Source organism: Dendrobates tinctorius, unplaced genomic scaffold (genome assembly GCF_039654945.1).
Source record: "Dendrobates tinctorius isolate UK_male_01 unplaced genomic scaffold, ASM3965494v1 ptg000037l, whole genome shotgun sequence".
Classification (NCBI taxonomy): Eukaryota; Metazoa; Chordata; class Amphibia; order Anura; family Dendrobatidae; genus Dendrobates; species Dendrobates tinctorius.
In genome coordinates this window covers 30,928,144-30,944,946 of record NW_027361705.1, presented here as the reverse complement: position 1 = coordinate 30,944,946, position 16,803 = coordinate 30,928,144, and the positions used below count along the sequence as shown (strand labels likewise).

Below are 16,803 nucleotides of genomic sequence, written 5' to 3'. Positions count from 1 at the left end.
GTTACCAGAAAGTAGCAACACTGTTTCTCTCTTTCATTCCTTCCTCATCCTCTCCATTCCCTGTCCAATGACTTCAAAAGCAAGCTGTGATCTTAATGGTGGTCGAGGAGTGCAAGTGGAGAAGTGACTAATAAGTGGAATAAATAGCATATTTCTCTAAAAAGATATATTATTAAATTCTTTATATTTGCTTATATTATTGATTTATGCAAGGTTTGTACAAATGGAAGGGGCTATTTAGGTCTGGCGTAGATATAAGCAATTTATCTATCTATCTTCGATCTATTATCTATCTATCTCTCTATCTGTCCGTCCATCTATCCATTACCTATCTATCTATCTATCTATCTATCTATCTATCTACCTATCTATCTATCTATTTATCTATCTATCTATCTATCTATCTATCTATCTTCTCCCTGATTTTAACTATGATCAGCTGAGTCCTTACCAAGCTTGTAGTAACACTGTTTTTCACATTCCCAAGTTTGATTTTCTCTTTTTCTTTCTTATTTTTCTTCCGTTTACAGCAGCAGCAGCAACAGCAGATTATCAGCAGAAGAATTAAAAAAAGTCCCACAGCAAATAATGTGTAGATGGCCCATCGTGGTACTGGAAAGAGTGTGTTAGAATGGATAGATTAGTGTACACAAACAGAAAACGTAAAGGACATTTATTCAACAAAGGTGAAAAATTGAAAATACATTTTTTTCCAATACCTCAAAAGGCATCTTTTTAGTTGCTTTCTTAAAGGAAGTGTACAGTTTTTATTAGAAAGACCTATTTAAAATAAGCTTATCTTACAGTGTCCTATGGGTGGAATGACAATCTATTAGATAAAATCTGTGGGGAAACTTCCCAACAGAGACATCACCTGGGAAATGGAGCATTGCACAATCCCATTGAAAACAGGATGGTTGACTATGAAATGCGCAAAGTTGTTTCTACAAATTGAGAAATGTTCCTTTGACTAATAACTGATGACCAGAAGAGACGATCTACTCTCTAATAACTCAGAGGTCCCAAATCAAGTAACAGAAAATGTGTTTTCCTAGCTACACTGCCCTATGAGTGCAGCAATGCTGAGTGTTATTGTCAGAGTGATGGAACTGATCCAAAACAAACATCAGAAAAAGACAGTTTTGCTCTCGTTAATTTATCAAGGTGAGAATATCGGTAATATCTTCATTTGCATGTTAGAGAAATGCACAGAACTCCCTCTGAACTAATACTCACATGGAATGCGGTTCAGAATGCCATCAATCCAGGCGATTATCACCGATCCGGTGGAACTGTGGGTGGTGGTGGCCGACGTAGGGCGCGTTGTGTTTGTGCTATTGGTCATTTTTGGGATTGGATAGAGGAAAGGTTCCCCCTCCAATGTGCACAACCTGGAATAAAATTTTACACTGTTACTACAGACTAATGCAATATGCAAAAAGAGACAAAAAAATGAATATATTTATAAGCAGTCCATATGTAATAGCGAAGGGGCAGCAGAAATCTTACAAGACGTCTTCTCCAAGTTGTGTTGTAATCAGTGTGGATGTGTTGGAAGTTAAAGGAAGGAAATCACTTCCTGACTAAATGAAAGGCAGGAACCATGGTTGACTCTAAGCCTCCTCCTTTGTCCCTTAGTGTTACCCTTTTTCTTCAGCAATGGCTTTTTAGTTCACATGCACAAAGATTTGTCTGTGATCACTGACTGCAGCTTCTTTGCATTGCCTAAAGGAGCTCAACTTCTAAGCATATGCTTACTAAAAAAATCATGCAAAAACAGTTTTAAGAGAAAAATAGCACTACTTTCAGATCCAGACACTGTTGCGAAACCCAACAGACGCTATTATAAGACCATGGGATGGGAATGTTGGTGCCACTGTCCATCTTGTGACGGATCCAGTACTTGTTTCACTGCTTCCTCTTATAATCACTTTGGATCACAGTGTATGACCCCCAGCAGGACAGGTCAACGTGGGACATAATTCTAACTCTTTTCTCCAAAAAGAAATCAATTCAAACATGATCCACAATATTTCTGTTACACACCTGTACAAAGTCCTGGCTCTCCTCCCTTCATCTTGATCCGCCGCTCTCTGTTGTGCTCCACATTGGGCTTTGCAGGTTGCCTGGAGTGAGACATTATCTCCCTATGCCTTTTAAGACCCATTAGGACACACATCCGTGTCTCCGGATTGTTATTAACTGTAACTAAATAAATAAAATGCAAAAGTGCATTTAAATAATATAAGGTTCTTAGTAACACTGTTTTTAGTCAAACATAGCATAAAAGCCGTCCCACAACGGCAAGGTGACCCTGTTCAGGATGGTCCTACACTGTCTAATGTTAAAAACCTTACCTTGTGTCAGAGTTGACCTCAGTGTGTGAATTTTGCTTCTTGTAGGTTTTGTATCTTTTATGGCCAATGTGAATATGTGTTTATGTGCTGCATGTATAACAACTTAAACCAAGGTCAATTTTTGTGTTTTTTTTTTATATTTTTGCATTTTGTGCAAGCCATGGTGTGGACTTCCTTCCTCAAGATGGAAATTACATTTAAATAGCTTCCCAAGGCCGGTGTCCACAGTTCAGGACCTGGTCCTTTGTCTGCCCTTATTCACACACTGAGTTCAACTCTGACACATGATAAGGTTTTTAATATTAAGGGGGTTTTACACGTAGCGATATCACTAGCAATATCGCTATAAGACACCGATTTTGTGACGTTATAGCGATATTGCTAGCGGTATCGCTATTTGTGATACTTACCTCTGACCCGCTCCCCCGCTGTCTGTCGCTGATCACGCGAGATCGGCCAGCTCCATTTCTCGTCGTCAGCTTTCTGCTGGGCTTCCTGTGGTGCCGACAAGCGACGTGTGGAGGCGGGCGGGAGGACGCCAGGATCGCCTCGTCTGAAAGGTAAGTATCGTCCGCTGCATCGCTGTGAGATCTTCCTGTGTGGCAGCTCACTAGCGACCATTTAGCGATGCACCAACGATCCTGACCGGGTCATATCGTTGTCGGGATCGCTGGTGCATCGCTAAATGTAAAAGGGCCTTTAGACGGTGTAGGACCATCCTGAACAAGGTCACCTTGCCAATGGTGGGATGGCTTTTATGCTATTTTTGATCAAAAACAGTGTTACTAAGAACCCTAGTTTATTTAAATGCACTTTTGCTTTTTATTTATTTAGTTATAGCTGGGTTTATGTTAATTTTGGATCTTGTAGGTTTTGTATGTTTTATGGCCAATGTGAACATGCGTTTATGTCCTGCATGTGTACCAACTTAAACCAAGCTCAATTTTTGTGTTTTTACCTCTATCTCTGCTGCCCTGCTCACTTCCCTACATCCATCCTGCTGCTCCCAAGATTCCTGAGGGTGTCGTGTCCTTGTTCTCCACATGTCATCCTTCCATCTGCAACAAGGCTCGTTGCCCCTGTACCAGCCCAGACCTAGGGCCAGGTGGATCCACTTCATTAGGTAAGTCATAATAATTTCCATTGACATTTTCAAAATCCAAGTTTTCCAAGACTGTTGTGCAATTATTTCATGTTTTCAGCTCTTTGTTACTGTTGTGTCACTGTGAAATTTGTATTTATTGGACATTTCAGTATAGTCCTTTGGATACAATACTGTTAGAGCCGAGTAGGACTGGCCCATCAGAGAAACAGAAGATCTTCCAGTGGATCCTGCTCTGAAATATTAATTGCTCCGATGCTCTGAGATATCAATTCCTTATAGGTTGAGATCTTTTTGATTCTATGTGCTGTGTGTTCCCTGATAATACCAAAGTGCACGTTCTGTATGGATAGAGGGCAATTTCCTCTGGGGGGCCCCAAGTCCGACACTGATGTAGGTTATACAAAGGTTTGCAAACTCTGCAGAATAGTCTGGTTGTGTTTTTTGCCCCGTGGCACATGAAACATTTCCCTGCATTTCAGGGTTCCACATAAGCCTCATGTCACTCTACTCATCTGTTCTGTCATATTCACACTACCTGTCACCTACATACAGCAAAAGTTGCAATTTTATCATCTTAAAAGACCGGCCTATTTTGGGCCTTTAGGACAATTTATCGTTCCATTTTTCATTACTGTATTCCAAAAGCCAGAACCATTTATTTTTTTCTTGTGAACAATAGCCATAAGAAGACTTATGTTTTGTGGGACGAATTGCACATTTCAAATGCACCACTTTGGGATCCTTGTAATCTCTTAACTTGTAGTAACTCTTTATGGGGGTATAGAAAAAAGAGCAGATTTGCCATTGTTTATGTATTACATTTTACGGTCACCCTGAAACACATATACTTTACGCTGTAGGTGGGTACGATTATTTTCATACCAAAGTTATAACATTTTGTTTTTATACTTTAGAATTATTTGTTTTGCTTTTTTTATTTCTTTGTGTCATTGTAATCTGAAAGACATAAATGTTGAACGTTTTCATTGACGGAGCTGTATGAGAGCTTGGGTTCTGTAGCACAAGTTGTACTTTTCATCAGGATCAATTTTAGAGCATATAGGACTTTTTCATTACTTCCTATACCTTGTATAAAGACTTGGCATGAGCAATAAACAGCAATTCTGGTATTGTCTTTTATTTATTTTGAAGGGTTGACTCCGCTGCTTCACAAGGTAGACACAGGAACGGTTCTGGTAGTAGATCATCTGCTGGTTTTATTATGGACAGCATAAAACCTTAGCAGGGTTCAGCAAAACAGAGCCTTTCTGGCATAACAGTAAAACAAAACAAAGATGAAGTCCATCAGAGTCCATTCCTTGCAGGCTTCACTGCAGGTAACAAACTCCTGGAGCCACGTGCGAGTTCCTCCTCTCCAAAGACAACACAAACTGACTCTCATATCCAGGTATTTAACAAAAAACCATGTGATGATCACATGACCGTGACATCACCGCAAGTCCTGTGAGTACACATGCCCGGTGTCAGCTGTGCAGGAGGCAATATGGTGAGCACCCTCCCTCTCACTCTATGGTGCTCACATAAAACCAACCCTCTCAGCCCATAGAGTGCTGGAGGAAAAATATCCTGGTTTTACATCACTGATGCCAGTATGCGCAGTGAGTCAGTGACACATATCTCCCTTCATTCACTGTCACATTATATTAGTTATGGTTTTCACCGTGTTACATAATTGACATGATATCATTTTTCTGCATGTCGATACCATATGGATAAAATATTCATTGTTATTATTTATGGGGTACCTATGTCTGCTTGATACTTTTTGTTTTACATTTTTGTTTAGCAGGATGAGCAAACACCAATTTTGACTGTGTTTTGATCTTTTCTATTTACATTGATCACCCCATAGGATCAATAATAGGTGTAGAGAGCGGTACCAAATACGTACTTTGCTTACATAATAATGGGGAACCCCTTTAGTGCTTAACTCTTCGAGAACCTATTGGCAGAGAGCCATTGGTGGTTTCTATATAAACAACATAGTTAACCATTATCTTCACAATATTTTTTTATGTGTTTGCCCTTTCATTTATTACATAGGCAGCCTGTCCTACCCCTCTCACACCCTGCCATGTACCAGTTTTACAGGAATTCTGTGCATTCCTCTTGCTTTTTTCATTCTGTCTGTAAAGCCTTTTGTTTACTTTTCCACAGAAGATCCTCCTTCTGATATGTACTGACTTCTAATCACGGAAAGTAGAGAAACAACAAGTGCAAATAACAATCATATATTAGATCAGGCATTGGCACCTATGAAAACAATGGCATCATGGGAAAATCAAAATTGCTACCCACCCTATCTCCTAGTCATCTTCCTTTCCCAGTGGCGTAACTAGAGTCTCTGGTGCAAAATTTAAACCTGCCCCCCTGCATGTTGGACACATGTATGGTCCTTTGTAGGGTTTTAAATCCTATAAGGACACAAGAGTTCCCCCGCCCCCTCCTCCATTATGTTGCAATGTCCCCCAACCTGGGCTCCTTCCTGGTATATATGTCACCCATCCTAGGTCCATACTAGTATATACAGTTGTGCTCAAAAGTTTACAGAATTTTTGCTTTCTTGGCCTTTTTTCAGAGAATATGAATGATACACCAAAACTTTATCTCCACTCATGGTTAGTGGTTGGGTGAAGCCATTTACTGTAAAACTACTGTGTTTCGTTTTTTTAAAATCATAATGTCAACCCAAAACATCCAAATGAACCTGATCAAAAGTTCACATCCCCTGGTGATTTTGGCCTGATAACATGCACAGAAGTTGACACAAATGGGTTTAAATGGCTACAGTTATAGGGAACATCTTCACCTGTGACCTGTTTGCTTGTAATCAGTGTGTGTGCATAAAAACTGAGTGAATTTCTGGGATCCAGACAGACTCTTACATCTTTCTTCCTGCCACTGAAGTTTCTGGATTGTGAGTCATGGGGAAAGCAAAAGAAATGTCAGCAGGTCTACAGGAAAAGGTAGTTGAACTGTATAAAACAGAAAAGGGATGCAAAAAGATATCTTAGGCTAGTTTCACACTTGCTTTTTTTTGCAGCGCGTTTTTCCCGCAAAAAAACGCATTGAAAAAACGCATACAAAAGCATACAACTGCTGCGATTTTTTCAAGCATTTTTATGAGCATGCATGAAAAAAACGCAGCGTTTTTAAGCGTTTGTATGCGTTTTTAGTGCGTTTTTACCGCGTTTGCGTTTTTTTCCAACATTTTTAGGTGGCCCCTCACACTACCCAAACCATGACTTTACTAACCCTAACCCTAACCCTGACCCTAACCCTAACCCTAACCCTAACCCTGACCCTAACCCTAACCCTAACCCTGACCCTAACCCTTAACCAAATCATACTTAACCCTAACCCAAACCCTAAACCCTAACTAACCCTAACCCTAACCCTAACCCTGACCCTAACCCTAACCCTAACCCTAACCCTAACCCTGACCCTAACCCTAACCCTAACCCTGACCCTAACCCTTAACAAAACCATACTTAACCCTAACCCTGACCCTAACCCTTAACCAAACCATACTTAACCCTAATCCTGACCCTAACCCTAACCCTAACCCTAACCCTGACCCTAACCCTTAACAAAACCATACTTAACCCTAATCCTGACCCTAACCCTGACCCTAACCCTTAACAAAACCATACTTAACCCTAACCCTGACCCTAACCCTAACCCTGACCCTAACCCTAACCCTAACCCTGACCCTAACCCTAACCCTAACCCTAACCCTGACCCTAACCCTTAAGCAAACCATACTTAACCCTAATCCTGACCCTAACCCTGACCCTAATCCTTAACAAAACCATACTTAACCCTAACCCTGACCCTAACCCTAACCCTGACCCTAACCCTAACCCTGACCCTAACCCTAACCCTAACCCTGACCCTAACCCTTAACAAAACCATACTTAACCCTAATCCTGACCCTAACCCTGACCCTAACCCTTAACCAAACCATACTTAACCCTAACCCTGACCCAAAACCCAACCCTAACCCTGACCCTGACCCTAACCCTAACCCTAAACCCCCTTAACTAACCCTAACTCTAACCCAAACCCCTAAATTCCATGGTTAAAAAAAAAAAACGCATATGCAAAAAAACGCTTACATGAGCATGCCAGTGCGCACATATGCGCATCCATAGGCTATAATGGCCATTTTTAGCGCAAAACGTGCGCATATGTGCGCATGCGCTTTTTTGCAGGGCCAAAAAATGCAACATGATGCGTCTGGAAAATCCAATCGCACACCCCAAAAAAACGCAGCGCATGAAAATCGCATACATGCGCTTACAAGCGCGCAGGTATGCGCACCCATGTTAAATATAGGGGAAAAAACGCATGCGCAGGTTAGCGTTTTTTTCCAGCGCTAAAAAACGCAAATGTGAAACCAGCCTAAGGAATTGATAATGCCAGTCAGCAGCATTCAAACTGTGATAAACAAATGGAAAATCAGGGGCTCTGTAAAAACAAAACCACGGTCAGGTAGACCAACAAAAATTTTGCCCAAAACTGCCAGGAAAATTGTTCGGGATGCAAAGAAAAACCCACAAATAACATCAACTGAAATACAGGACTCTCTGAAAACTATTGGTGTGGCTGTTTAAAGATGCACAATAAGGAGGCACTTGAAGAAAAATGGATTGCATGGTCGAGATGCCAGAATAATGCCATTACTGTACAAATGCCACGAGGTATCTCGCCTGCAATACACAAAACAGCAAGCCTCAAAACTTCTGGAACAAGGTAATTTGGAGTGATGAGACCAAACTTGAACTTTTTGGCCACAACCATAAACGTTTGGAAAGAGATCAACAAGGCCTATGATGAAAGGAACACCATTCCTACTGTAAAGCACAGAGGTGGATCGCTGATGTTTTGGGGGGTGTGAGCTACAAAGGCATATGAAACTTGGTCAAAGTTGAAGGAAAGATGAATGCAGCACGTTATCAGTAAATACAAATACTGGAGGCAAATTTGCAATCATCAGCCCGGAAGCTGCGCATGGGATGTACTTGGACTTTCCAACATGACAACTATCCAAAACACAAGGCCAAGTCGACCTGTCATTGGCTACAGCAGAACAAAGGGGAAGGTTCTGGAGTGGCAATCTCAGTCTCCTGACCTCAATATCATTGAGTCACTCTGGGGAGATCTCAAGCGCTCAATTCATGCTAGACAGCCCAGGAATTTACAGGAAATGGAGGCTTTTTACCAAGAAGAGTGGGCAGCTTTACCATCTGAGAAAATAAAGAACTTTATTCACAACTACCACAAAAGACTTCAAGCTGTCATTGATGTTAGAGGGGGCAATACACGGTATTAAGAAATGAGGTATGTGAACTTTTGACCAAGGTCATTCGGATGTTTTGGGTTGTCATTATGATTTAAAAAGAGAAAACACAGTAGTTTGACAATAAATGGCTTCACCTAACCACTAACCATGAGCGGAGAAAAAGTTTTGGTGTTATCATTCATATTCTCTGAAAAAAGGCCAAGAAAGCAAAAATTCTGCCACGGTATGTAAACTTTTAAGCACAACTGTATGTCTATCATCCTGGTATATACTGTATGTCCTCCATCCTGGTATATATGTCCTCCATCCTGGTATATACAGGTGCATCTCACAAAATTACAATATCATCAAAAAGTTAATTTATTTCAGTTCTTCAATACAAAAAGTGAAACTCATATATTCTATAGACTCATTATTATATAGAGTCATTACAAACACAGTGATCTATTTCAATTGTTTATTTATGTTAATGTTGATGATTATGGTTTACAGCCAATGAAAACCCAAAAGTCATTATCTCAGTAAATTAGAATACTTTATAATGTAGGGGTGGACTGACCTATGGACCTGTCTGATGTGGAAAGAACATGTAAAAGATGATGTGCACTATGCTTTATTATATGTGTATGGATAACAGCTAGAATTAGTACAGGACGACATAGTACCAGGTTTTGGCCACAAGATGGAGACAGACAGCAGTGAGAAAAGGACTCAATAACAGCCTTAGGCTAGGGAAATAGCAGAGTCATGGTGGGCAGAGTCATTGGACTGGGAAGGGGATTCCAGAAGGAGAAGATAAAAAGGAGAGTCCCAGGGGAGGGCAGACACCCAGAAGGAGAAGAAAAGCGAGAAGAGCTCAGGAGAGGACGGAGGAAGGAAAAACTCAAGAGAGATAGAAGAGAGGGAGACAGTCATTTGGAGAGGGGGATGGCCCGGAGAGGACAGCTGCAGGACAAGATGGCAGTGACTAACGGAGGCCTGGGGTACAGGACGGCTGGACACCGAAGAGTTAGTAGGTGTTACAGCGGGCAGACTCGGTCGGGGGAAGCGCTGTGGCCGTGGGCCTAACAGCAGCCACAGTGATGGAACCCAGAGTAGGATGAGGTGACGGGTACCCGGGCCTGGGAGCAGCAGCTGTCATGTCAGCTGTGGATGTCAAGAGGACACCCAATAAAGTTGGACCTGATTGAACAAGATTTCTGTGTCTGTCTCCAGTCTATTCCGCAACTGAAAGGGATCTCCCCCCAGTCAGCACACGTACTACAATAACACCAGCTTGAAAAAATGATTTAAAAATCCAAAATGTTGGCTACTGAAATGTATGATCAGTAAATGCACTCAGTTTCTTTCCACTTTTCCTCCAGACTCTGGGACCTTGATTTCCAAGGTCTAGTGTGAAGTTTCCACAATCAATGATGGTTTCCGGAGCCATGTCATCTGCTGGTGTAGGTCCACTGTGTTTAATCAAGACCAAAGTCAGCGCAGCCGTCTACCAGGAAATTTTAGAACACTTAATGATTCCCTCTGCTGACAAGCTTTATGGAGATGGAAATTTCATTCTCCAGCAGGACTTGGCACCTGTCCACACTGCCAAAAGTACCAATACCTGGTTTAAAAGCAACAGTATCACTGTGCTTGATTGGCCAGCAAACTCGCCTGACCTTAACCACATAGAGAATCTATGTGGTATTGTCAAGAGGAAGATGAGAGACGCCAGACCCAACAATGCAGATGAGCTGAAGGCTGCTATCAAAGCAACCTGGGCTTCCATAACCCCTCAGCAGTGCCACAGGCTGATCGCCTCCATTCCACGTCGCATTGATGCTGTAATTGATGCAAAAGGAGCCCCGACCAAGTACTGAGTGCATTTACTGAATATACATTTCAGTAGGCCAACATTTCAGATTTTAAAATCATATTTCTAGCTGGTGTTATAAAGTATTCTAATTTACTGAGTTAGTGACTTTTGGGGTTTCATTGACTGTAAACCATAATCATCAACATTAACAGAAATAAACAATTTAAAAAGATCACTCTGTGTGTAATGACTCTATATAATATATGAGTTTTACTTTTGTATTGAAGAACTGAAATCAATTAACTTTTTGATGATATTCTAATTTTGTGAGATGCATCTGTATGTTTGTCATTCTGGTATTTATGACCTCCAGCCTAGTATATATGTTCCCCATCATGGGCCCATCCTGATATCTATGTTCCCAATCCTGGTGTATATGATCCCCATCCTGATATCTATGTTCCCAATCCTGGTGTATATGATCCCCATCTTGGTCTATATGTTCCCCATCCTTGGCCCATCCTGGTATATATGTTCCCCATCCTGGTGTACATGATCCCCATCCTGGTACACATGTGGTCAAAATTGTTGGTACTCTTGTTTAATGACAGAAAAAAAACACAATGGGGACAGAAATAACTTGAATCTGACAAAAGTAATAATAAATCAAAAATCTACGAAAATGCACAAATGAAAGTCAGACATTGCTTTTCAGCCATGCTTCCACAGAAGTAAAAAAAAAAAAAAAAACTCATGAAATAGGCCTGGACAGAAATGATGGCGCCCTTAACTTAATATTTTGCTGCACAACCTTTTGAGGCAATCACTGCAATCAAACGATTCCTGTAACTGTCAATGAGACTTCTGCATCTCTCGACAGGTATTTTGGCCCACTCCTCAAGAGCAAACTGCTCCAGTTGTCTCGTGTTTGAAGGTTGCCTTTTCCAGAGGGAATGTTTCAGCTCTTTCCAAAGATGCTCAATAGGATTTAGGTCTGGGCTCATAGAAGGCTGCTTCATAACAGTCCAATGTTTTCCTCTTAGCCATTCTTGGGTGTTTTTAGCTGTGTGTTTTGGGTCATTATCCTGTTGCAAGACTCATGACCTGTGACTGAGACCAAGCTTTCTGACATTGGGCAGCACATTTCTCGCTAGAATCCCATGATAGTCTTGAGATTTCATTGTACCCTGCACAGATTCTAGACACCCTGTGCCAGATGCAGTAAAGTAGCCCCAGAACATAACAGAGCCTCCTCCATGTTTCACAGTCGGGACAGTGTTCTTTTCTTGATATGTTTCATTTTCTTCATCTGTGAACATAGAGGTGATGTGCCTTGCCAAAAACTTCCATTTTTGTCTCATCTGTCCATAGGATATTCTCCCAGAACCTTTGTGGCTTGTCAACATGTAGATGGCAAATTCCAGTTTGGCTTTTTTATGATTTTTTTTCAACAATGGTGTTCTCCTTGGTCGTCTCTCATGAAGAACACTTTGGCTCATACAACGACAGATGGTGCGATCTGACACTGATGTTCCTTGAGCTTGAAGTTCACCTTTAATCTGTTTAGAAGTTTTTCTGGGCTCTTTTGTTACCATTCGTATTATCTATCTCTTTGATTTGTCACCAATTTTCCTCCTGCGGCCACATCCAGAGAGGTTGGCTACAGTCTAGGGATGGGCGAATCCTGAAATACTCAGAATCGCTAGACTGTAACGAGTCCGAGTCGGAAACTCGCTATTCGTTGCAAGTCTAGCGAGTCCAATGTTAATGAATGGGGATGCGAGTATTGCAGCGATTCCTGTGCTGGGGAGAGAGAGAGAAAGATATTACTACAAGCAATTCTAGTTTCTTAGCGATTTTGTGTCCCCCTGCTGACACAAAATCGCTAAGAAACTAGAATTGCTTGTATTAAACTCTGAAAAAAAAAAAAATAGGAGTCTTAGCGATTTTGTGTCCCCCTGCTGACTAGTGTTGAGCTTTCCGATTGGCTGCCGAAATGACGTCATCATGATGCGCTGTCTGTGCGCATCATGATGCGCCATCAGTTCGGGCCTTCGGGGGGGCTGTGCCGACTGTCCGGGGGTCTGTACCGGCCTGCCGGTGGTCTGTGCCGGCCTGCCGGTGGTCTGTGCAGGCTCCGGGGGGCTGTGCCGGCCTGCCGGTGGTCTGTGCAGGCTCCGGGGGGCTGTGCCGGCCAGCCGGGGGGCTGTGCCGGCCTGCCGGTGGTCTGTGCAGGCTCCGGTGGTCTGTGCAGGCATCGTCCGATGGGACTACAAGTCCCATCGGGCGATGCCTGCTACCATGACAGTGATTGACACATTAGCCAATGATGGGACAGTAGTAGTCCCATCATCCGGCTAATGTGTTGAATGTAAAAAAACAAAAAAAAAAAATTAAAAAAAAATTACATGCTACATACATACAACATGCATACTACATATATACTACATGCAACATACATACTACATATAAACTACATGTAACATACATACTACATATATACTACATGCAACATACATACTACATACATGCTACATACTACATGCATAATACATACATGCTACATACTACATACATGCTACATACTACATACATGCTACATACATACTACATGCATGCAACATACAACATATATACTACATGCATGCAACATGCATACTACATATATACTATATATACTACATGTAACATACATACTACATATATACTACATGCTACATACATGCAACATACATACTACATACATGCTGCATACTACATGCATACTACATACATACTACATACAACATATATACTACATATACTACATGTAACATACATACACTCTACATGCTACATACATGCAACATACTACATACATGCTACATACATGCAACATACATACTACATACATGCTACATACATACCACATGCATGCAAGATGCATACTACATACAGTGGGGCAAAAAAGTATTTAGTCAGTCAGCAATAGTGCAAGTTCCACCACTTACAAAGATGAGAGGCGTCTGTAATTTACATCATAGGTAGACCTCAACTATGGGAGACAAACTGAGAAAAAAAAATACAGAAAATCACATTGTCTGTTTTTTTTTCATTTTATTTGCATATTATGGTGGAAAATAAGTATTTGGTCAGAAACAAGCAATCAAGATTTCTGGCTCTCACAGACCTGTAACTTCTTCTTTAAGAGTCTCCTCTTTCCTCCACTCATTACCTGTAGTAATGGCACCTGTTTAAACTTGTTATCAGTATAAAAAGACACCTGTGCACACCCTTAAACAGTCTGACTCCAAACTCCACTACGGTGAAGACCAAAGAGCTGTCAAAGGACACCAGAAACAAAATTGTAGCCCTGCACCAGGCTGGGAAGACTGAATCTGCAATAGCCAACCAGCTTGGAGTGAAGAAATCAACTGTGGGAGCAATAATTAGAAAATGGAAGACATACAAGACCACTGATAATCTCCCTCGATCTGGTGCTCCACGCAAAATCCCACCCCGTGGGGTCAGAATGATCACAAGAACGGTGAGCAAAAATCCCAGAACCACGCGGGGGGACCTAGTGAATGAACTGCAGAGAGCTGGGACCAATGTAACAAGGCCTACCATAAGTAACACACTACGCCACCATGGACTCAGATCCTGCAGTGCCAGACGGGTCCCACTGCTTAAGCCTGTACATGTCCGGGCCCGTCTGAAGTTTGCTAGAGAGCATTTGGATGATCCAGAGGAGTTTTGGGAGAATGTCCTATGGTCTGATGAAACCAAACTGGAACTGTTTGGTAGAAACACAACTTGTCGTGTTTGGAGGAAAAAGAATACTGAGTTGCATCCTTCAAACACCATACCTACTGTAAAGCATGGTGGTGGAAACATCATGCTTTGGGGCTGTTTCTCTGCAAAGGGGCCAGGATGCTACCGTAAAAAAAAAAAAGTCCCTAGTCTCACTTTATGCCATTGCTGCGTGGGAATTTCCCACGCAGCAATGGCATAAAGTGAGACTAGGGACTTTTTTTTTTTTTTAAAGTGGTGGAGGAATACAGTGCGGAAGGATACCTACCTTCCGTCATTGTATTCCTGGAGCTGGTAGAGAATGGTAGCATCAGCTGATGCTGCTGTTCTCCACGCAAGATGGACGTGGGACCCTCGTGGACTTCTGCGGATCGGGGTAAGTATATTGGTGTTTTTTTATTTTGATATTTAACCCTCAGGTGACAATGGCTTCGGGGATCAAAGTGACAAGTGACGGTAAGTATGTACTCTATGTTATATGTACTGTATGTCTATATGTATGTATTGTATGTAGTATATATGTATGTTGCATGCATGTAGTATATATGCAGTATATACGTAGTATGCATGTTGCATGCATGTAGTGTATGTATGTAGTATGCATGTAGCATGTATTTAGTATGTATGTTGCATGTAGTATATATGTAGTATGTATGTTACATGTAGTATATATAGTATATATGTAGTATATATGTTGTATGTATGTAGTATGTATGTAGTATGCATGTAGTATGTAGCATGTATGTTGCATGTATGTAGCATGTAGTATATATGTAGTATGTATGTTACATGTAGTATATATAGTATATATGTAGTATATATGTTGTATGTATGTAGTATGCATGTAGTATGTAGTATGTATGTTGCATGTAGTATATATGTAGTATGCATGTTGTATGAATGTAGCATGTATGTAGCATGTAATTTTTTATTTTTTATTTTTTTTTCTACATTCAACACATTAGCCGGATGATGGGACTACTACTGTCCCATCATTGGCTAATGTGTCAATCACTGTCATGGTAGCAGGCATCGCCCGATGGGACTTGTAGTCCCATCGGACGATGCCTGCACAGACCACCGGAGCCTGCACAGACCACCGGCAGGCCGGCACAGCCCCCCGGAGCCTGCACAGCCCCCCGGCAGGCCGGCACAGACCACCGGCAGGCCGGCACAGACCACCGGCAGGCCGGTACAGACCCCCGGACAGTCGGCACAGCCCCCCGAAGGCCCGAACTGACGGCGCATCATGATGCGCACAGACAGCGCATCATGATGACGTCATTTCGGCAGCCAATCGGAAAGCTCAACACTAGTCAGCAGGGGGACACAAAATCGCTAAGACTCCTATTTTTTTTGTTTGTTCAGAGTTTAATACAAGCAATTCTAGTTTCTTAGCGATTTTGTGTCAGCAGGGGGACACAAAATCGCTAAGAAACTAGGATTGCTTGTATTAAACTCTGAAAAAACTAGGATTGCCATTGATTTGCATTGGACTCGTTACTGTGCGAGTAATCGCTTGGAAACTCGCACAGTACCGACTCCTGCGAGTCCCCTACTACTCGCAGAGTAACGAGTCCTAACGAGTAGATTCGCCCATCCCTACTACAGTCCCATGGAGCTTAAGTTTCTGAATAATATGTGCAACTGTAGTAAACAGGAACATCAAGCTGCTTGGAGATGGTCTTATAACTTTTACCTTTAACATGTTTGTCTATAATTTTCTTTCTAATCTCCTGAGACAACTCTTTCCTTCGCTTCTAATTAGTGGACACACCTTGCTTTAACATGTCCCTTTGTCACATTAGTTTCAGGGGTACCATCATTTCTGTCCAGGCCTATTTCATGAGTTTTATTTTTTTTTTTAATTCTGTGGAAACATGGTTGAAAAGCAATGACTGACTTTCATTTGTTAATTTTCATAGATTTCTGATTTTTTATTACTTTGTCAGATTCAGGTTATTTCTGTGACCATTGTGGGTTTTTCTGTCATTAAATGAGGGGTACCAACAATTTTGACCACATGTGTATATGTTTTCCACATCCTGGTGTATATATTCTCCATCCTGGTATATATGTTCCCAATCTTGGCATGTATATTGCCCATCCTGGTATTTATACACTATCCTGGTATATATGTCCCTTATCCTGGGCCCCATGCTGATACAAATGTCCCCTATCCTGGTATATATGTTCATTATCCTGGGCCCCATCCTGATATATATATCCTCCATCCTGGTATGTATATCCATTATCCTTGGACCCATCCTGGTATATGTATTCCCCATCCTATATGAGACAGAACTCTGTAGAGGAATAAGTGGATTTTTGTCCGCGCTGCCCAAAAGATGAAGTTCCAGACGGTTATTAAAGTTGACAATGGTTTATTCTACGCGTTTCAAGGTTTTTTACAACCCCTTCATCA

General features: G+C 41.6%; 1 protein-coding gene across 2 annotated transcripts in view; it reads right to left on the bottom strand.

The window, feature by feature from the left end:
• SYT8 (synaptotagmin 8) overlaps positions 1-16,803 on the bottom strand; it is a 47,523-nt gene that overhangs the window by 18,792 nt on the left and 11,928 nt on the right. Inside the window, exons 1-3 of one of the 2 annotated variants that reach the window (XM_073574032.1) lie at positions 1,510-1,541; positions 1,237-1,391; positions 452-612 (exon numbers count right to left, since the gene is read on the bottom strand). In XM_073574032.1, the coding sequence (XP_073430133.1) occupies positions 452-612; positions 1,237-1,345 (270 nt within the window). In that variant the 5' untranslated portion in view covers positions 1,346-1,391; positions 1,510-1,541. Of the gene's footprint in view, positions 1-451; positions 613-1,236; positions 1,392-1,509; positions 1,542-16,803 lie in introns of those variants that run through there. The other variant, XM_073574033.1, reaches the window with a different exon arrangement.